General features: G+C 44.2%; 3 protein-coding genes across 13 annotated transcripts in view; 1 reads left to right on the top strand and 2 right to left on the bottom strand.

Moving 5' to 3' along the window:
• The window catches only part of ASH1L (ASH1 like histone lysine methyltransferase), a 332744-nt gene extending 312906 nt beyond the window's left edge, over positions 1 to 19838 (bottom strand). The window contains exon 1 of the mRNA XM_032154245.2: positions 19760 to 19838. The gene's annotated coding sequence lies outside the window, so the exon portion shown is untranslated. The remainder of the gene's footprint in view (positions 1 to 19759) is intronic.
• Positions 1 to 20103, bottom strand: part of YY1AP1 (YY1 associated protein 1) — a 30322-nt gene extending 10219 nt beyond the window's left edge. For 2 of the 7 annotated variants that reach the window (XM_032154256.3, XM_032154265.3), the window contains exons 1-8: positions 20036 to 20103; positions 19154 to 19296; positions 11208 to 11248; positions 10195 to 10298; positions 6819 to 7017; positions 5303 to 5389; positions 3181 to 3352; positions 950 to 1094 (exon numbers count right to left, since the gene is read on the bottom strand). In XM_032154256.3, the coding sequence (XP_032010147.1) occupies positions 950 to 1094; positions 3181 to 3352; positions 5303 to 5389; positions 6819 to 7017; positions 10195 to 10298; positions 11208 to 11248; positions 19154 to 19296; positions 20036 to 20082 (938 nt within the window). In that variant the 5' untranslated portion in view covers positions 20083 to 20103. Of the gene's footprint in view, positions 1 to 949; positions 1095 to 3180; positions 3353 to 5302; positions 5390 to 6818; positions 7018 to 10194; positions 10299 to 11207; positions 11249 to 19153; positions 19297 to 19759; positions 19850 to 20035 lie in introns of those variants that run through there. The other 5 variants (XM_032154257.3, XM_032154258.3, XM_032154261.3 and 2 more) reach the window with 5 other exon arrangements.
• A 40-nt stretch (positions 20104 to 20143) lies between these two features.
• Positions 20144 to 22132, top strand: part of DAP3 (death associated protein 3) — a 52686-nt gene continuing 50697 nt past the window's right edge. Inside the window, exon 1 of one of the 5 annotated variants that reach the window (XM_032154293.2) lies at positions 20144 to 20280. The gene's annotated coding sequence lies outside the window, so the exon portion shown is untranslated. Of the gene's footprint in view, positions 20350 to 22132 lie in introns of all 5 variants that reach the window. The other 4 variants (XM_032154295.2, XM_032154289.2, XM_032154290.2 and 1 more) reach the window with 4 other exon arrangements.

The following is a 22132-nucleotide window of genomic DNA, read 5'->3' as shown; positions in this document are numbered from 1 at the left end:
TTCTTGTACAAGTTGGTGACTACTCAGTAGAAAATTTCAGGTATTTAGTGAGTAGTGATTAAGTATTATGAATAAGAATCAAATAGTTCACAATTAAGTAGGAGCAAGAGAAACTAGTCATAAATCATTAATAAATGTCAGATCATGATAAGCCGTATATTAACAATACAAAGGAAGTTCAGAGAGAATACATGGGAAGGAGAATGATTCTAATAAAACAAATATAAAATGAATAATAGGTACCCTGTCAGACAAATTAAACTGGCACCAATACTATCCTTTAACATAACATATATAATCATGGTTACATATATACATATTTGCTGATAACAGTGTGGCAATACACACAAAGGGCCATAAAAATGTTCATAATCTAGCTAGGTGTGGTGGCTCATGCCTGTAATCCCAGCACTTTGGGAGGCCAGGAGTAGGAGGATCATTTGAGGTCAGGAGTTCGAGAGCAGCCTGGGCAACATAGAGAGACCCTCACCTGTACAAAAAAACTTAGCCACGTATGGTGGCACACGCCTGTGGTCCCAGCTACTCCATGGAGGCTGAGGCAGGAGGATCACTTGATCCCAGGAGTTCAAGGCTGCAGTAAGCTGTGATTGCAACACTGCACTCCAGCCTGGGTAACAGAGTAAGATACTGTCTCTAAATAAATAACAACATTATAAAAGCGAAACTCCTGCCTTGGCCTTTCAAAGTGCTGGGATTACAGGTGGGAGCCGCCATATCCAGTCTAAAACATTTTAAAAATGTGTGTGACATCCCCCAAAAAGCAGTATTTGGCACTGCTAGAACAACCACATTCTAGAGGACTCTGCTCATCTATACTGCTTTTCCTTTTGTGTCCGTGTCTTATTATACAAGTCTTACTTCCCCTAAACTCCTCAAAGGAACTACGTCTTCTCCTTGGGATATTTGATCCCCCAGAGTAAACACTTACTTGTCCTCAGCCTTGGTGAAGAGGATCTTATCCTGGGGATTCTTTGCCTTCAGGGAACACACTGGAAGTAACTCTGGATACATGAAAACCTTGCTTGTGGCCAGGATCCAAGCCACTTGCTTTGGCAAACAGGGAAATTCATTGGCTATAAGAACATAAATCTCTGATAAATCAACTTCTAGGAAAAAAGAGGGCTTCAAAAAGCCTGTGAATGCATTTTTGCATTTAGGTACAGCTGTCCTTATCTAACTTGATTCCCTCCCATCTGCCTACCATTCCCCAAAGAGTTTCCACAGTCTTTCTTCAACTAACATTACGTCTAAAGGGAGTCCCATTCACTGGCAATAAAAGTTGACTTTTTTTTTTAGATGAAGTCTGGCTCTGTCGCCCAGACTGGAGTGCGTGGCGCAATCTTGGCTCACTGAAAGCTCCGCCTCCCGGGTTCAGGCCATTCTCCTGCCTCAGCCTCCCGAGTAGCTGGGCCTACAGGCGCCCGCCACCACGCCCGGCTGATTTTCTGTATTTTTAGTAGAGATGGGGTTTCACTGTAGACAGGATGGTCTTGATCTCCTCACCTTGTGATCCGACCCCCTCGGCCTCCTAAAGTGCTGGATTACAGCCGTAAGCCATGGCGTCCGGCCTCTCTTACTCTTTCTCACGTGTAACATTTTATTCACTAAGTAAAACAAACACTTAAAAAGTACCTAGTAACACCTGTCACATGGTGTATGCTCAAAAATGTTTTACCTCCTTTCCCCTTTAAATCTCTGAAGGATAATAGACCTTCAACAATGCTTTTTTCTTCCAGGATAAGATTCCAGGCCAGGTGTGCTGGCTGACGCCTGTAATCCCAGCACTTTGGGAGGCCGAGGCGGGTGGATCACCTGAGGTCAGGAGTTCAAGACCAGCCTGGCCAACATAGTGAAACCCCGTCTCTACTAAAAATGCAAAAATTAGCCAGGCATGGTGGCACGCACCTGTAATTCCAGCTACTTGGGAGGCTGAGGCAGGAGAATTGTTTGAACCTGGGAGGCGGAGATTGCAGTGAGCCGAGATCACCCCACTGCACTCCAGCCTGGGTGACAGAGCGAGACTCCATCTTAAAAAAAAAGAAAAAAGATTCCAACTTCTTTAATCTCCCTCACAAATCTGGTATTCCAAATTTTACTTTTATTTGATTCTTTCTTAACTTTCATTAAGTTCTCCCAGATTCCTCCTGAGGCTGGGAACAAAAGAACCATAAAAGGAATGAGACAATTCAGTCTCATTCATTTCTGTCTCCCTCTCTCAGCCTCTCAATTTCAGGCACCTCTGCATTTCTAGAGACAAAACTACTATATCCCTATTTCTCCTTCCATAAGTGTCATTTTTATATCCCCAGAAGAAAAACACAGGACACTAGATGTGTAAGATAATACTATAATTTAGTATTAAATCACGTTTTCATTACCATTTCATATCATTTAATATAGCTATTAAAGTAGTTTGGGATCTGTGTCTATGATATAGTACAATTAAATTCAACTATATTCAATTTAATGATAAGACTCAGGGATTTAAAATAGAATCCAAAGACAAACCCAAATGCACAACAAACCACAACTAATTTGCTAAATCAGCAAACAAATCAGAAGCAAATATTTGGCTTAAGTAAATAGCAAATATTTTCTCAAAAAATACTAAACCAATGCAAGGTAGAATCTAAACCGGCAAATTTCTTTAAAATACTGAACATGGCAAATGTACAATCTCTAACTTAGGCCTAACTCGCAAGTCAACATTTCATTCAGAATGGAGATATCACCTATGCTACAATCATTATGGTAAATAAAGTTAGTTGATCTTAATGAAGAGAGTAAAAAGCTAAACATGACCAAACTTTACCACCTGACTTTCATCTTTACCAGGCCCCAGTTTATCTTGATCTGACTCCTAATACTTACCCCTGATATTGCTGTAGTCCAATTCTTAGCACTGAGCCTCAGATCCCTACCTCCCATATTCCTATACTGTCTACTGCCTCCACGCTTTACCCAGGCCCAGAGATTATCATGAAATTCTAAAACTTGGATAATGAGTACAAAGGAAGGATAAAAGAGAGAAGGAAGAAATTACAAATGTCCTGTGTCCTCCATTCCTAGGCAAGTATCCTAGGAAGTTATCTATGGGATAAGATTCCCACCACCTCTCACCGCAAGTAAAAACTTAAAGCTGACACATCTGTCTCCTACCAGTCTTCTTGACAGTTTTATGAGGGCTGCAGTCAATGCTGACATGTGTGCTGAAGTCTTCAATAAGCTGCATAGCTCCCATCAAGTTACAGGGTTGGAACAGGGTCTGAAACTTGGGGTTGTACTGATGGTGAAGGGCGATGGAGCTTTGAGCAAAGGTTCCCAGCTCTTTCTGGGAAAACAGGACACAAGGAAGATCTAAGACAATTCCAGACAATTAATACCAGTAGCCTTCAGAATCTAAATGAGAAGCTGACCTTCCTACTACAGGATAAAAGGTAAAAATCATCATAAAGTCTTTCACAATAGACTACTGTTAAGATTATGCATGAGTTCTCAGATATTCAGGGATTATATTCTTGTTTTATTTTTAAACTGTTTCTCACTAAGGAATACATGGTCTAGCTCCCGAGCTAGAATTAAGAGTCTCAAGAATGGGGACTATTACTTTAATTTAATTAATTAATTTATTTTGAGACATGGTCTCACTCTGCCACTCAGGCTGGAGTGCAGTGGCATATCTCAGCTCAGTGCAAACTCCTCCTCCCAGGCTCAAGCCATTCTCCCACCGCTGCCTCCTGCGAAGCTGGGACTATAGGCATACACCTCCAAACCTAGGTAATTTTTGTATTTTTTGTAGAGACAGGGTTTTGCCATCTTGGCCAGGCTGATCTCAAACTCCTGGGCTTGCAATCTGCCTGCCTTGGCCTCTCATAGTGCTGGGATTACAGGGATGAGCCACCTCACCCGACCAGGACCATTACTTTTAAAACTGTTTTGTCTTTTGGTCTCAGAATAATGCCTACAACCAAGTACTCCTCATCCTCCTCTGAATACAGTAAGGGATGAAGACATCCTGTTGATCACCAAGGAAGTTTTAGAATACTAGCAAATGTACTCCTCAAACTCCAAAGAAGACTTACTGAAGAAGCTGAGAGTATTACCATTACCTGTCCAAAAGTTTGAGGCAATATTTATGAGGTAAAATTTGGTTTTGTTTTTGTGAGACAGGTTCTCACTCTGTCACCCAGGCTGGAGTGATATGTAAGCATAGCTCCCTACAGTCTCAACGTCCCAGGCTCAAGTGATCCTCCTACCTCAGTCTCCCAAGTTGCTGGGACTACAGGCACTCGGCACCATCCCCAGCTAATTTTTTTTTTTTAATTTTTTTGGTAGGGATGGGGTCTTACTATATTGCCCAGGCTGGTCTCAAACTCCTGGGCTCAAGCAATCCTCCCACCTTGACCTACCAAAGTGCTGGGACTACAGGCATGAGCCACCACATCTGGCCAAAATTTCAAATTTAAAAGCTCAAAATACCTCAAAATGTCATGAGCAAAACTAGCTCTACGCATAAAACACTAATATTGAGCTTCATGAATGGATAATGAATTCAACAGCTACATGTATATTTACTTTATTATTTAAATTTAAAAAAAAAACAGACCAGGTCTTACTATGTTGCCCAGGCTGTTCTTGAACCACTGGGCTCAAGTGATCCTATCACCTCAGCATCCCAAAGTGCTGGAATTACAGGTGTGAGCCACTATGTCCAGCCTCAACATCTATGAAATGAATAGCGGTACCAAAAACCTAAGAAGTCAGGGTGAATCTAAAGATGAAGAGGAGGACCCAATAAAAATATCAGAAGGACAGGCCAGGCACAGTGGCTTATGGCTGTAATTCCAGTACTTTGGGAGGTGGAGGTGGGCAGATCACTTCAAGTCAGGAGTTTGAGACCAGCCTGGCCAACATGGCAAAACCCTGTCTCTACTAAAAATACAAAAAAAATTACCCATGGTGGTGCCCGCCTGTAGTCCCAGCTACCTGGGAGGCCGAGGCAGGAGAATCACTTGAACCCGGGAGGCAGGGGTTGCAGTGAACTGAAATTGTGCCACTGCACACCATCCTGGGTCAAAGAGCAAGACCCTGTCTCAAAAAAGAAAAGAAAAAATTGAATACACTCTTTGTCTTTTCATGTGAATCAGTGGCTTATGTTCACTCAGCAAACACAGGAAGCCATAGCAATCAAAAATACCCGAGAGAATAACTGTGAGAAATAACCTGCCAAGCTAATATTATATTCTAGTCTATATAGAATTATGGCAATTTGGAAACTTACAAGACATATCCTGGTGCTACTGGCCTCCGGATTGAGATTGGGGTTGCAGGTGGCAAGAAGGTGGATTTGCGTCAAGAGCTGAACATGCTGGGGAGAGAAAGAAAATAATGCAGTGATATGTTATGACACTGCCATTTCAGGAGCCCAGAGATATTTTTTTTTCCCCTGGAGACAGGGTCTTGCTCTGTCACACAGCTTGGAGTGCAGTCGTGCAACCATGACTCAATGCCCTCTCAACCTCCTGTGCTCAAGCAATCTTCCCACCTCAGCCTCCCAAGCAGCTGTGACCACAATGCCTGGCTATTATTATTATTATTATTATTTTTAGACAGAGTCTCGCACTGACTTCTGGGCTGGAGTGCAATGGCGTGATCTCGGCTCACTGTAACCTCTGCCTCCCAGGTTCAAGTGATTCTCTTGCCTCTCCTGAGTAGCTGGGATTACAGGTGCCCGCCACCACACCCAGCTAATTTTTTTAGTAGAGACGGGGTTTCACCAGGTTGGCCAGGCTTGCTTCGAACTCCTGACCTCATGATTCACCTGCCTTGGCCTCCCAAAGTGCTGGGATTACAGGTGTGAGCCACTGTGCCCGGCCTTATTTTTATTTTTTGTAGAGACAGAGTCTCACTATGTTGTCCAGGCTGCTTTTGAACTCTCCGGCTCAAGCAATCCTCCCACCTCAGCCTCCCAAAGTGCTGGGATTACAGGTGTGAGCCACTGCACCCAGCCACCAGAGACATTAACTAAGATGTTTGCAACTTTATGACACAAATTTTGCTTTCTGGAAAGAGTATGAGAACAACATAGGATCTTGGCATAAATTTCTCAGACATGTTCCCTTGAACAAAATGACAGAACCAGAGGAAGTTTAACCTCAAAATAGAGGAGGAACTGAGATTAGAAAAGGAAAAGGCCGGGCACAGTGACTCACACGTGTAATCCCAGCACTCTGGGAGGCCGAGGCGGGTGGATAACGAGGTCAGGAGATCGAGACCATCCTGGCTAACACAGTGAAACCCTATCTCTACTAAAAATACAAAAAATTAGCTGGGTGTGGTGGCGGGTCCCTGTAGTCACAGCTACTTGAGAGGCTGAGGCAGGAGAATGGTGTGAACCCGGGAGGCAGAACTTGCAGTGAGCTGAGATGGAGCCACTGCACTCCAGCCTGAGTGACAGAGCGAGACTCCGTCTCAAAAAAAAGAAAAAAGAAAAAGGAAAAGGAAAAAAAAACTACTTGTCACAGTGAAGGTTAAATTTCAGAATAGATTACTGAGGACCCTTCGAAATCTGTAATTCCGAATACCATTAGGGTCCTTATGTGCTCTCTTCCCTGAGCCACAGGACATGAACATGATGACTTCTCAAGCTCCTAACTGATGTGAAGATACTACGGTTTTAATACGTAGTAAGGTAACTATCTCTGACATTTACAAAGCTGTTAATTTTAGATTATACCAAAGCCTCAGAGTTAGACCTTGGTATAATTCAATATTAATATGACCAAGGAAAGTGTTACCTGCTGCATCTGCTGCTGGAGTCTCTTCCTCTGTGCTGGGTCCAGAATCAGGGTCTGATGAACTTCCTTACACTGGGGTTTAACCTTCTCTACCTCCTTCTGCTGTTTGGCTGAAGATTTCTTCATCTTCAGCTGTTCAAATAGTTCCTTCGCTATCTGATGTTGTTCATTTAGTAGGTTGGCCAGTAGTTCCTCAAACCTATCCCAAACAGGGGGATGACTGAATTTGAGTGTTTTCCTAGGTCCATAACACATCCAATTCTTTCCAAGGATGAGCAAAGAGCCTGAACAATTTTCATTCCCTACTAATCCCCCCTTTTCACTTTAGCCAACAGTCAAACTCCCAGCCTTATACAAATCTTTTCCCAAAGTAGTTAGCATGCATCAAGTATGATTCTGTATTACACCCCATCCCATTCCTCTATGATTCCTCTTCCAAATAATATACAAACGAAGAAAAAATTTAACAAAAACCTAGGGACAGAGAAATATATGGGTAAGAAAGCAGCCAAGGAGCCGGTGGGAACTCATCATTCTCATTTCTTCTCTCATTACTTGTTACTCCCTGGGATGTTACTCCCATCCCAGGTCCAGCTTGTCCCACTAACCTATCCACTCAGGCTGCACTGCCTTGCTTTCTTAACAAGTCAAAGACTTTCTAGCATGAAGCAGGAAAAGGATATACCAAAATAACTGAAGTACACGGTAGTTCAAATGAACAGAACCGAGAAGTTAGTTCAAATATTATCCATGAAGGCTATCTTCTTCTACCCCTTTAAATTCCTCTTCCAAGGTTCCTAACCCTAACTTCCCACCCATACCCTCCTGAGAGATTGTTTGTAGGGCTGAAGCAAAAATTCCAATACCTAACGTCAGTTCTATGTATGATTACTATACCTTTTCTATGTTTACATAGAAAGAAATAAAGGGAGAATAATATACCTAAGTGATTAAGCATATGCTGATACCCTATGCAACAGGATAAGATCTGCTGAAGTAGCTATAACAAGCAGGTTATCATATTTCAAGGAACACCCTATATTACAGCAATAGCTAAATGGTAACGTTTTTCAATAGTTTTTGCAGATAAAGATTACGTTTGAGTAAGTTTTCTTTTAGAGTATTTACTGTGGGTTTGGGTAGCACAGAGTAAAAACCTGAAGACTGTGGGACTGTCTATACAATCTTTACTGAGAACTGAAAATTTGAACATCCGCACTACCACCACTGAAGGAACAGAAGAGAAGAAGCATAAAAAAGGAGAAAATGGAAACATAGCCTGCACTTAGTTTTAACAAGTATTATTTAGATAACTGATAAGGGAAGCCCCAGAGTTTTTGTTTTGACTGTCTTTTTCTCCTCTCTCTTTCTTAGTGTGTTTTAAGATGGTTTAATTCTCTACGGACTTACAGAATCCAGGATTTTTATTTAGTCAAAGATTAAAACAGGTTTGTATTTGCAATCGAAAGAGAAGCAGCAGCTGCCCAAGTACAGTCATGTGCCACATAATGTTTCAGTCAATAACGAACCACATATTCAGAGGTAGCTCCATAAAATTACTGTACCAGTCAATAATGAACCACATATTCAGAGGTGGCTCCATAAAATTACTGTACCTTTTCTATGTTTACATACATATGTACTTACCATTGTGTTACAACTGCCTACAGTATTCAGTACAGTACAGTAACACACTGTACAGGTTTGTAGCCTGGGAGCAATAGGTATGCAGTAGGCTAAACCATTTAGGTTTATGTAAGTACATTTTACGATGTTTACACAATGATGAATCGTTTAATGATAGATTTCACAGAGGGTATGACCATGAGATGATATATGACTATATTCCATTGAATACCAGAAGGTAACCGGATTCTAACAGGAATTTTAAATTAGTTCTATATTTTCCAAATTTTAAGAAGTTATAAAGAGTTGATCAGGAAAACCAAAATGTTTATTAATCAAATCCCATTATACGTTCCCAGGATGAATGGTTCCATTCTGCTATACCAGAATTTTGTTCTATGAACTATAAATTAAAATAATGAGTCAAATACTGACTTAGCAATCTTGAGATTTTTGTTGTAGTTGTATTGTGATATTTGTTGTAATGGAGAATGACTAGTAGTTCTAGCTTTTAAGACATTGGTTGGCATATCTTATCTTTTTTCACTAAATTGGAAAATCCTTAAAGGTCTAGCTTTCAGATGGAACCCAAGCTCTCTGCTTAATAATGCTGTTAAGTTCAAACACAGGACTAATTAGAGGGTCTATTCTCTTTGCTTTGTTCCACTTATAGCACAAAATGCATCCTGACCTCTCGCCATCCACCTAATGATTATATGCTGCTACAACAGAATGAAGTGCAGATGCAAATCCACCACAAAATGAGGAAAAAATTAAAGCCTCAGGCCGGGCACGGTGGCTCACGCTTGTAATCCCAGCACTTTGGGAGGCCGAGGCGGGCGGATACCGGTGAAACCCCATCTCTATAAAATATAAAAAAAAAAAGGGGGTGGTGGCAGGGCCTGTATCCCAGTATCGAAAAGGGACAAAATGAGGAAAAAATTAAAGCCTCTACTTTCTGGATGCTGTAACACAAGTGCCAACTTCAGGCAAAAAGGTCAGCACCTGCCGGGCACGGTGGCTCACGCTTGTAATCCCAGCACTTTGGGAGGCCGAGGCGGGTGGATCACGAGGTCAGGAGATCGAGACCACGGTGAAACCCCGTCTCTACTAAAAATACAAAACAACTAGCCGGGCGTGGTGGCAGGCGCCTGTAGTCCCAGCTACTCGGAGAGGCTGAGGCAGGAGAATGGCGTGAACCCGGGAGGCGGAGCTTGCAGTGAGCTGAGATCGCGTCACTGCACTCCAGCCTGGGTGACAGAGCGAGACTCCGTCTCAAAAAAAAAAAAAAGGGTCAGCACATATGTTTCAGACTCCTTACTGCAGGTGCTTCAGGGTTTGCTCCACTAATGCCTAGGTGACTAAGAAATTTTCAGTCACATTTAGCAGATATTAATGGCACATAAAAAGAACAAAAGGGACAGACTGGATATTACAATATGGGGTAGTTTGTGTGGCTGGCCACATAAAGTCCTACATACCTCTCCAGCATCACTCACCTGGAGAAGTGGATATGGATGCCAGCTACTGTTTTTTCTCCCTTCCCAAACAGATACAGCTTGGCTTACAGCTGCACTGCCCCATAACAAGGAGACTTCACTTGACACCTAACTCCTGACAGGGCTCTGCATCCTTACATCAGTAACAGAAGATGGTTGGGGATGAAAAATTGTTAACTGCAACTTCTGAAAACCTTTTCAGAAATAAACTTTTCCTCTATTCCAAATCTCAAGGTCTTCAACTAGCCTACCGTAGAGCTTGAGGGGTGTTAAAGTTAGGTTGAGGCTCAGCCCCACGCTCCTCCTCTTCTGGGCCATCATCTTCCATGTTGGAGAATCCCATCTCATCTTGGAACTGTGGGTAAAGGAAAGGGAGGGTTTTCCTAGGGAATGGGCTTTTGAATGTTGCTCCAGTGTTAGGAAGGAAAAGTGAAAACTATAAACAAGACTTTAATAATGCTGGCACCCAGAAAGAGCCTACATCAGAACCTTTCTCACTTCAGGACTCCCACAAACCCACATTTGGAATGACTATTATGCCAGGAAAGAAGTCGCTCAACCAGTCAACTTGTATCAGTAAGCACAGAGCTAGGTTAACTCAAAATGATCAATTTCTTAAACAGAAATATCTTTTCAGACAAATTTATGGAAAAGGTAATTATTTGTGTGCAAAATACTTTAAAACTAGTTGGCAATCTTTAAGGACACACCAAATGACAGCACGGGAAGCCATCAAAAGTTTTCAAGGGGGAAGATGTCCTGGCTCACACCTATAATTCCAGCACTTTGGGAAGTTGAGGCAGGAAGATTACTTGAGCCTATGAGTTCCAGAACATGGCGAGACCCTGTCTCTACAAAAAAATAAAATAATTAGCCGGGCCTGTAGGTGTGTGCCTGTAGTCCCAGCTACTCAAGAGGCTTAGATGAGAGAAGTGTTTGAGCCCAGGAGGTCGAGGCTGCTGTGAGCTGAGATTTCACCACTGTATTCTCCAGAGCCTGGGTGACAGAGCAAGACTTTGCCTCAAACAAAACAAAACAAAACAAAACAAGCTTCAAGGAAAATTTTAGTAAGAATAACCTACATGTGGACAATCAAGAGTCTAGCAGTTAGCAAATTTCCCTTGTCATTATATTCTTTCCCAGGTAGACTAAAAGGAGAATTGGTTCAGTCCCTCTTCTAGACGGAGCATCAGAGACCAAAGGACACATTTTGTTGGAGAACCAACTTACAATCCCATGTTCTCACTTGAGGATCATTACTCACCGTTTCAAACAGATCTTCCATCAGCTCATTTGCTTCCTTTTCTGCAAAAAAGCCAAACATTATGTTGTTGGTATAAATTAGATTCATTTTACAATAAGGAGGAATTCCATGTAGACAATGTATGATGTTTTCAACAAGGCATCTGACGAATTCTTCATATCTATCCTTAAGTCAGTGGCTTGATCTCGGCTCACTGCAATCTCTGCTTCCCAGGCTCAAGCGATCCTCCCACTTCAGCCCTCCAAGTAGCTGGGGCAACAGGAGTGTGCTGTCATGCCCGGCTAATTCTTCCATATTTTGTGGAGATGGGTTTTCCCCATGTCGCCCAAGCTGGTCTTGAACTCCTGAGCTCCAGTGATCCACCCACCTTGGCTTCCCAAAGTGCTGGGGTTACAGGCATGAGCCACCACGCCCAGCTATCCTTCATTCATTTATTCAAAAACATTTATTGAGTACTTACTATGTTTCAATCCCTGTTTTAGATGCTTGGGATATATGAGAGAAAGAGAGAGAGAGAGAGTTCTAATCTCATGAAGCTTAAATTCTAATAGGAAGAAGACAAGGAGCAAATGTGAGCTAAATGATTTTTTTTTTTTTTTTTTTTTTTTTTTGAGATGGAGTTTCGCTCTTGTTGCCCAGGCTGGAGTGCAATGGCATGATTTCAGCTCACTGAAACCTCCGCCTCCTGGGTTCAAGCTATTCTCCTGCCTCAGCCTCCCAAGTAGCTGGGATTACAGGCATGCACCACCACGCCCAGCTAATTTTGTGTTTTTACTAGAGATAGGGTTTCTCCATGTTGGTCAGGCTGGTCTCAAACTCCTGACCTCAGGTGATCCGCCTGCCTCAGCCTCCCAAAGTGCTGGGATTACAGGCATGAGCCACCACGTCCGGCCCAATGATTTTACAATTAGATGGCCTATCCAAACCCACACAATACTGAATGGAATCAAGAGACAAGTCTCCCAGCCTGGGCAAAATGTCAACATATCTCTAAAAAAAAATTTATCTGGGCTTGGTCGCGCATGCCTATAGTCCCAGATATTTGAGAGGCTGAGGTGAGAGAATCTCTTGAGTCCAAGAAGCAGAGGTTGGCCGGGTGCGGTGGCTCACGCTTGTAATCCCAACACTTTGAGAGGCCGAGGCGGGTGGATCACGAGGTCAGGCGATCGAGACCATCCTGGCCAACATGGTGAAACCCTGTCTCTACTAAAAATACAAAAAATTAGCCAGGCGTGGTTGCGGGCACCTGTAGTTCCAGCTACTAGGGAGGCTGCGCCAGGAGAATGGCGTGAACCCGGGAAGCGGAGCTTGCAGTGAGTCGAGATCACACCACTGCACTCCAGCCTGGGCGACAGTGCAAGACTCCATCTCAAAATAAATAAATAAATACATACATACATACATAAATAAATAAATAAATAAATAAATAAATAAATAAATAAATAAATAAAAGAAGCAGAGGTTGTAGTGAGCCGAGACTGTCCTACTGCATTCCAGCCTGGGCAACAGAGCAAGACACTGTCTCCAAAAAAAAAAAAAAAAAAAAGAGAGAGAGAGACAGACACAAGTTTCCAACAGTGTTTCATAGGACCCTATCTTTGCATCTGACCTATGCAAAAACTCCATCAGTGAATTAGAAGACCAAGAGAACATACTTAACAAATCTGTAGATGACGTAAAACTCTAAAGCTGAAAGGGACTGCCAATCCAATTGATGGAAAATTCAAAATTATATTTTCTCAAATCAACTGGATGTAACACATAAGGATACATTTAAAGTTCTACATTGAGGATTTTTTTTTTTTTTTTTAAATAGAGCGAGGGACTTGCTATGTTGCCCAGGCTGGTCTCGAACTCCTGGGCTCCAGCGATCCTCCCATCTCATCCTCCCAAAGTGCTGGGATTACAGACGTGAGCCACCCCACCTGGCAAGATCTTGTATGTGTATTCAAGATATTACACAACTCATTAAGTCTCCAGATGAAAACCAGAATCTCTAAATATAGTTTGACAGTTTGACAATGCCCAATGACAGACTAAATGAGAAATTAGGAGGCAGCTTGATCTTTTTTTATTTCCTCAGAGATCTTTGTTCTGAGTTCTGACTCTTGTTCTACAAATTTTCAAAGTCGAAATGATTATCATGTTAATGGGTAAAAAGCTTCAAATCTTTGGATGTCTCATTATTTTTTTAACTTTTATTCATTTGTTTTACCTTATGTGTTCCTCTACAATGGACATCTAGGAAGTTAACGACCATTCTAGCTATCTAGCATTCTGGTTCTTGACATCATGTAAAACGAGTGTTCTGATCTCTGACACACAAAGCTATTTAGAAGATAAAAAATAGACATTTTTTCAACAATCATTTTACTTTTGTCTCTACATCTACATACTCTACATGTTAGTTTTTGTTTCTGTTTTTTTTTTTTTTTGAGAGTAGCTGGGATTACAGGCACCCGCCACAACACCTGGATAATTTTTTGTATTTTTAGTAGAGATGGGGTTTCATCATGTTGGCCAGGTTGGTCTCCAAATTCTGACCTCAGGTGATCCACCCGCCTCGGCCTCCCAAAGCGCAGGGATTACACGCATGAGCCACCGCGCCCAGCCGAGTACTTTGATTCTTAACGGAGGATTTAATCCACTGATATCCCAAAGGACAAACTATCCAATGGAATTCCTGGATAAAACACAGGCACACAGAGTCTCTTCCTCAGAGGAAAGAAATTTTTGTCAACAGAAGAATTTTGCTCTTCTGGGCGTGGTGGCTCATGCCTGTAATCCTAGCACTTTGGGAGGCCGAGCCTGGCGGATCACCTGAGGTCAGGAGTTCGAGACCAGCCCGGCCAAGCTGGTGAAACACCGTCTCTACTAAAAATACAAAAATTAGCCTAGCGTGGTGGCTAATGCCTGTAATTCCAACCACTTGGGAGGCTGAGGCAGGAGAATTGCTTGAATCCAGGAGTCAGAGGTTGCAGTGAGCCGAGATTGCGCCATTGCACTCCAGCCTGGGCGACAAGAGCAAAACTCCATCTCAAAAACAAAAACAAAACTAATTTGTTCTAGCAGAAAAATAATTATTATTTCAGGAATTCCTTCAGGAATCCTATACCAGTACTGAAAGATCCTATATTGGAAAATGAAAATGCCCAAATTATTAAGTCCTGAGAGGAGAAGGGATCTTGCTTTGTCCATCACTGTATCTTAGTACCTGGAATAGTGCTTGGCACATAATAAGCATTAAATACATACATGGCAGTCTTGTTTCTGAACCAAAATGAGGTGGTTTAATGAAAGAGATGGGTTTGGCCAGGCGCGGTGGCTCACACCTGTAATCCCAGCACTTTGGGAGGCCGAGGCAGGTGGATCACTTGAGGTCAGGAGTACGAGAACAGCCTGGCTACTGGCTAACGTGGTGAAACCCTGTCTCTACTAACAATACAAAAATTAGCCAGGTGTAGTGGTGCGTGCCTGTAAACCCAGCTGCTCAGGAGACTGAGGCAGGAGAATCACTTGAATCCAGATGGCAGAGGCTACAGTGAGTCGAAATCCTGCCACTGCATTCCAAACTGGGCTACAGAGCAAGACTCCGTCTCAAAAAAAAAAAAAAAAAAAAAGTGAAATACTGATCAGCTTTAAAAAGAGAACTGTCATAACCACCCCAATTTAGTTCCAAGACTTAGGCTTCCCTACCAAGGCAAAATTAACACAGTATGAAGGCTATTCCAGTTCATTTTGGAGAAAATCTCTGATTTGGTAAGCAGGTAAAAAGGGCTGGGCATGCTGGCTCACATGTGTAATCCCAGCAAATTGGGAGGCCAAGGCAGGAGGATGGCTTGAGGCCAGGAGTTCGAGATCAGATTGATCTACATAGCAAGACCTGGACCAGGTGCAGTGGCTCACTCCTGTAATCCCAGCACTTTGGAAGGCTGAGACGGGTGGAGAACTTGAGGTTAGGAGTTCGTGACCAGCCTGGCCAACGTGGGGAAACCCTGTCTCAACTAAAAATACAAAAATCAGCAGGGTGTGTTGGCACACGCCTGTAATCCCAGCTATTTGGGACGGTGAGGAAGGAGAAGCACTTGAACCTGCGAGGCAGAGGTTGCAGTGAGGCAAGATTGTGCCACTGTACTCCAGCCTGGGCGACAAGAGTGAAACTCTCTCTCAAAAACAAAAAACCATAGCGAGACCTAATCTCAATTAAAAAAATAAAGAAATTATATACACATACGTGCACATATATGCACACTACACACACATATCACATGTACGTTTTGAGAAAAATAACACCATGAACCTACTACTCGTTAAAAATTAGAGAAAATATTAAACTTTTCACAAATTTACATAGCATTCTTATAAGGGGCCATGTCAATAGAGAGAAAGGACTATCAGACCATTTTTCCTAAAACTTCTCCATTATCTCACTGAATCCTATAATCTGTCCTATTAAAACACCTTTTTAAATTTCTTGCTCTTTTTTTTTTTTTGGTGAGACAGAGTGTTGCTCTGATGCCCAGGCTGGAGTGCAGTGGCGTGATCTCAGCTCACTGCAACTTCCCCCTCCCAGTTCAAGCAATTCTTGGTTCAAGCAATTCTCCTGCTTCAGTTTCCCGAGTAGCTGGGACTACGGGTGCACTCCAACACATGCGGCTAATTTTTTGTATTTTAGTAGAGACAGAGTTTCACCGTGTTGCCCAGGCTGGTCTCGAACTTCTGAGTTCTGACAATCTGTCCACCTTGTCCTCCCAAAGTGCTAGGATTACAGGCGTGAGCCACCCCACCTGACCAATTTCTTGTTCTTTTAAAAGTACAGTAATTATTTTTAAGTTCTAGTACTAAATTAATGGGTAGTCTGTCAAATAGCTACTGGATTTTATATCAGGAGGGCTTTCTACATGTATGTATACCCAAAAATGACATTAAGACCTTTTCACATAAACTCACTGTAGAAATATATCCCAAAACAAGGTAAGGAATATAAATGATGTTTACCTTCTTTTCAAACCAACAGTTCCTTTATACAAAAACAGCAGATGATACAAAACATATTTTTTAAAGTACAAAGTTCCATACAGAATAAAGTAAACACTTTATGGTTATTCCTAAGAGTAAGTAGTGACGAAAAGTCTTTGCAATTGGGTAATAAAACTTCAACTTCTAGGAATATGTTTCCCTCTTCCTTGTCCTTTTGAGAGCTGCCACCATCATACAATTCACAGCATCTCTTCAACCACAGAAAATTAGCGTCTCTTCAAGCACAGAGACCATATATTATTTATCTTTGTGTCTCCTGCATAGGATTAACTCAGTGTTTGTTATAACTAAGTTAAACTCCAAGACAGGAGCTTCAAATCACCTCAGGCCCAATCCAAAACTGAAAAAAAAGACGCTTCTCAGAGTTTGACAACAAAAAGATACTGACAAAGAACAAAGCCATAGATACTTGTGAGACATTAGCTTCCCTTTTTACCAAATACAGAGTCATTTACTAACACTGCAGAAATAAGTTTGCAGACGATAAAAAGAATAAATAAAAAACATGGATCCTGTCAACATGTTCAAATACTATCATAGACTCCTTCACCTTAAACTCATACTAACATCCACACACCCGAACAATGAAAATGAAAAGGTTTTCAAATGAGACCTAAATATAAATTGGCTCTATTTCATTAATTTAAGTTCCTAAAATCATATATATAAATCATGTGATTGTGCTTATGCTCATATTCTAACTTGAGGGCCCAGTGTCTTTCATCAGATTCTCCGAAGGATAAGTGACCCCAAAAAGCTTTTAAGAACCACTAATCTAGCCTATCAAGAAACATTCCATTTTCCAGAAGAATACAGCTAAGTTGGCTTAGTTCATGCATTCTTACCTCATATTAATAGAGTTCATAGAGGGGATCCTTACTACATGAAATCAGTCTTTTTTTTTTTTTGGAGATGGAGTCTCCCTCTGTCGCCCAGGCTGGAGTGCAGTGGCGCAATCTCAGCTCACTGCAAGCTCTGCCTCCCAGGGTCACGCCATTCTCCTGCCTCAGCCTCCCCGAGTAGCTGGGACTACAGGCGCCCGCCACCACGCCCGGCTAATTTTTTGTATTTTTAGTAGAGACGGGGTTTCATCCTGTTAGCCAGGATGGTCTCGATCTCCTAACCTCGTGATCCGCCCACCTCGGCCTCCCAAAGTGCTGGGATTACAGGCGTGAGCCACCGCGCCCTGCCGAAATCAGTCTTTCAAAGGATTCCTTCAGCCCAGCCAAGAAGTTCCAACATCCACAGGCACATATATTAACAATTACCAGAACCCCAAAACAGTTCTCTGGTTTTAATTCCACACTGCCTCCCTCAACTTAATACCTACCACTATCAAAACAACTCTCCTCATATTGCATCCAGGCTATTTACAGAGACACCTTGATTATCCTCATCCCAAGGCATGGACCATTCATTGAATGGTAATATTTGTTGAATGAGTGAAAAAGGATCCTTCCTCCCACAGATTTCAAGTTAAGCTGTCAACATCCATGCAGCTGCTCTGGTACAAGTTAAGCTGTGAAAGCCTTCTCCCTCACACATACAACCACAAGTGTCAGAAATGCTCTGCTTCCTCCATAAATCCAAAATAATATAGTCATGGATATGCATTTCATACAGATCAGACTCGGCAAGGACAGCTACGTTCCACATACATATCTGACACAATCGGTCTCCTCCAAATACAGTCCAACCAGTCTTATGTGCTTCTATCTTTCCAGCATACTCAGATTTGCCCACAAAGACTTCCTGAGGCACCATGGCATGCTTAATATACTGCTGCAGTAGTAGTGAAAATAAGGGAGTTACAGTCCCAACTTTGTCACCAATTTAACACGTGGCCTTGGAGAAATTCTCTCCTTATGCCTAAATTTCCTATTTTGTAAAATGGAAGAAAGCATCCTACCATTTTCACAGAAATTTAGTATCACAAAGAAACTGAAAGAGCCTTCTTATTGTATTGTAAACTATTACTATAAACCTGCGACAACAAATAAGGCCACCCGTTCTTCACAGCTTTGTAGCAATGATTCTGTTAAAGATATTTTGGCCCTTCACATTTGCACAACTCACTCTAACCAAAGGCACAAACTATTCTGAAGACCACAACTGGCTATGCCAAGTTTCTCCCCTCCCTGACCTCACAGACACATGCTGTGTAGAACACTACCATTGCCGCTCTTTCCCAACAAGTAACTAGGGGCTCCCAATCCCTAAAATACACACACATATCAACCTGCAAGGAACCTCCCAACATGTATTCGAGAAACAAGCTAACTTATAAGGGGAACTCCATTACACTTACACAAATAAAGGCAAACTCTTCCGGAAACACTTGCCATCCTCGCATACACACACCAACACAGCCGCTACACACCAACAGACCATCTGTTTTCTAAACCAAAAACATCTCTTTCCATGTACAAACTAACCAGTGACATTTATTAAACTTACAACACTGAGATCATCCTGTCGTTCCTACATACCGTTCAACGCGGCAGGGACACCACAGACCTTGTCACACAGGTAAACTCCCCTCTCAAGATCGTGTCCTCGACCACTCTTATCCCTTAAATAAACACACACAAACTGGACTATGGGGGAGGCTCCGATCATGCCTACAAACACAAACTAACCTGTCAGGGGCACAGCCGACTCCGCCTCCACTAGCTTACTTTCCAGCCCCCGCCGGGAGTCCGCCTGTCAGGGACACCCCTTCACCACGCCTGGACGGACTTCCCGGTAGGCTCAGGATCCCCCTCCCTGCTCTCCCCTCCCCCATCTTCACCACTGCTCTCCCGGAGGTCCAGGTCCGGGAGATGACAGTGGCTCCCAGAAAGCCCAGGATTCAATCGCTGAGAGAGTGCTTAGGCCCGAATGCCGGCCCAAATCGTTCTACTCACCGTGTCGGAGGCCGAGGCCGAGGCCTAGAGCGATGAGAGTGCAGGGAAGTGGGGAAGAGCGGGTGGCCGCCAGGCTCCTCCGCTTCCCTTGGTCCACGGCGATTCCCTCCCGCTTGTCAGGAGGCGGCCAGCGGGTAAGCTGACTGGCGGAAATGCGAGAGAGGAGAAGAGAAAGGTGGAGGGCTAAAGGGGGCAAACTGAGAGGAGGCGGGTCCCGCAACCGAGACTGGGATCGTCTCCCCTCCGCAAGGCGAACCCAAAATGGCGGCGGGAGCGGCGGCGGCGGCAGCAGAGTGGCGGCGGCAGCTCCTCCAGAGGGAGGGAGCGAAGGGCGCCTAGCGACGCCCCCAACCTCCCACACCTCCCTCCGGCCGTTCTTGCCTACGGTCCCCCGCTCCGCCCGACTCCGCACGTAGCGCGCACGTCAGCCTGCACGCGTACGAGTGTCTGCGGGCTCGTCGCTGGCTGCTCCCACCAACCACTACCTTCGGCAGCCCCGCGCGCCAGTCAGCCCGTACGCGCTCACCCACGGGAACCTCCTCGCCCAGTCCCCTACTCCCCCTCAGGCCCTGTCAAGCCGGCTCCGGCGCAGGCCCTCACGCGTACCTTCAGCGGCGCGAACCCAAGCCTCCTCCACCTTCTCTTCTCTCCTCCCCCGCCTTCCCCGCTCTCTCGGCCACCAACCGCCGCCAAAGCAGACGCCGCCAGCCCCCCCCCCCCACCCTCCACCCCTCGCGCGTGCGCCTCCCACAGTCCCCACCGCGGGACTGTTCCATTCCTTGCGGCTGCAGGGGCAGGAGAGGAAGGGACCGGCAAAGCGAGTCTGGCTCGCCGTTTGACTGAAATTGCCAGGGTGGCGGGCCAAGTCCCACGACAACCTACCTCCCTGAGTTTGTCGCCCCGGCGCTGCGGCTCGCCTCCTCCTCCATGGGACCACGGCGAGCGGATCGAGGGCTGCCTAGCGCCCCTCTGCCGGCCGATGGTTGGAGGTCGCGGCGGCTGCGCGTTGAGTCGTTTCCTGCCGGATGACCCGACCCTTTTTCGCAGTCGCAGGACGGGCGCTTTGGAGCAGGCCCCAGGCAGTGTGTGTCGGTCGCCTCGTCTGGAGAACTAGTCCTCGACTCACGGTGAGGGAATGGACCGGCACGGGGGTTGTATCGCTGAGGGAAAGGAGCGAGACTCCGGACCTCCAGGAGGTAGGGAGTGAGGCCGGTAGGACCGGCGCGCCTCCGGGGGGATTCCTCCCGGGCGTTGAGTTGCCAACCTGGGACCCGAGGAAGATCGGCATGGTGGTGTGCTTTTTGTTGTTGTTATCCCTCCTGGGATTTCTCGAATTTCACACCACTGTCCATATGCGATGATGTTTGTTTGCCCTTGACGCACTACTCATGGATGGTACTTCTTCAGCCTCGTTAGACAGCCTGGTGATAGAGGACAAAGAAACCATGTGCTTCTCATTCAGATCTGGACTCAGTTTCCCTTGTCTTCAGCAAGTTATTTTTCTTAGTTCCTTATCAAAAAGTGTACATAAAAATTAGGCAACTCCAAACATGCCTCCAGGGTTGGTGTGTGAAATAGTAAGATAGGGCTGGGCGCGGTGGCTCACGCCTGTAATCCCAGCACTTTGGGAGGCCGAGGCGGGTGGATCACAAGGTGAAGAGATCGAGACAATCCTGGCCAACATGGTGAAACCCCGTCTCTACTAAAAATACAAATATTAGCCGGCCGTCGTGGCGGGCGCCTGTAGCCCCAGCTGCTAGGGAGGCTGAGGCAGGAGAATTGCTTGAACCCGGGCGACGGAAGTTGCAGTGAGCCGAGATCGCGCCACTGCACTCCAGCCTGGCGACAAAGCGAGACTCCGTCACACACACACACACACACACACACACACACACACACACACACGAAATAATAAGATAATATATGTAAAGTGGAATTAGCTCGTAGGCATAGGGAAGGTGCAGAGTATTGCTGTGTTGTCATTTACATTTCTGTTGATGTCGATAACGTTTGTGGGTGTAATTGGTAGTGTTCTGTCCCTCCAAGGCGTTAATAAAACAAAGCAGGCCGGGTGTCCTGTTAAATAGTTGTATCAATGACTTGAATTAGATTAATGAGGATATATTTTTCAAATTTATGCCTTTTACAAAATTTTTAAAGAGTAGGTAATGTCGGTGATAGATATAAAGAAAGGAAAAGATCTCCAGATGTGGAATCTTCTACTGGATCCTGTAATAGAAAGAAGACATTAGGCTGGGCGCAGTGGCTCACACCTGTAATCTCATCACTTTGGGAGGCGGAGGAGGGCGCATTGCTTGAGGCCAGGAGTTCGAGACCAGCCTGGGCAACATGGTGAAACCCCATCTGTACAAAAAGACACAAAAATTAGACAGGTGTGGTGGCACACGCTTGTAGTCTGAGCTACTTGGGAGGGTGAAGCAGGAGGATCAAGGAAGAGGTTGCAAAGTGAGCCGAGATCACGCCATCACACTGCAGCCTAGGTGACAGAGCAAGACCCTGTCTCAAAAAAAGAAAGAAGACGTTAGGAGAAAAGCTGAGGAAATCCAAATAAAGTCTGCAATTTAGTAAATAGTATTGTACCAGCTTTAATTTCTTAACTTTGAAAATTGTACTATGGTCATATCTATATAACATTAAGGAAAGTCTAATGAAAATTGTAAGAAAGCACTTTGTACTACCTTTGCAACTCTTCTGTAAATTTACACTTTTTTTTGTTTGTTTGCTTTGAGATAGGATCTCACTATGTCGCCAAGGCTGGAAGACAGTAGTGCAGTCCTGGCTCACTGCAACCTCAAGCTCCTTGGCTCAAGGGATCCTCCCACCTCAGCCACCTAAGCAACTAGGACTATAGGCACATGCCACCACATCCAGCTAATTTTTTTTATTTATTTTTTATTTTTTTTTATTATTTTTCTTGCTCCGTCACCCAGGCTGGAGTGCAGTGGCGCGATCTCAGCT

The sequence above is a fragment of the Hylobates moloch genome, unplaced genomic scaffold (assembly GCF_009828535.3).
Source record: "Hylobates moloch isolate HMO894 unplaced genomic scaffold, HMol_V3 SCAFFOLD_5, whole genome shotgun sequence".
Taxonomy (NCBI): Eukaryota; Metazoa; Chordata; class Mammalia; order Primates; family Hylobatidae; genus Hylobates; species Hylobates moloch.
This window is presented reverse-complemented; position numbering and strand designations above follow the sequence as displayed.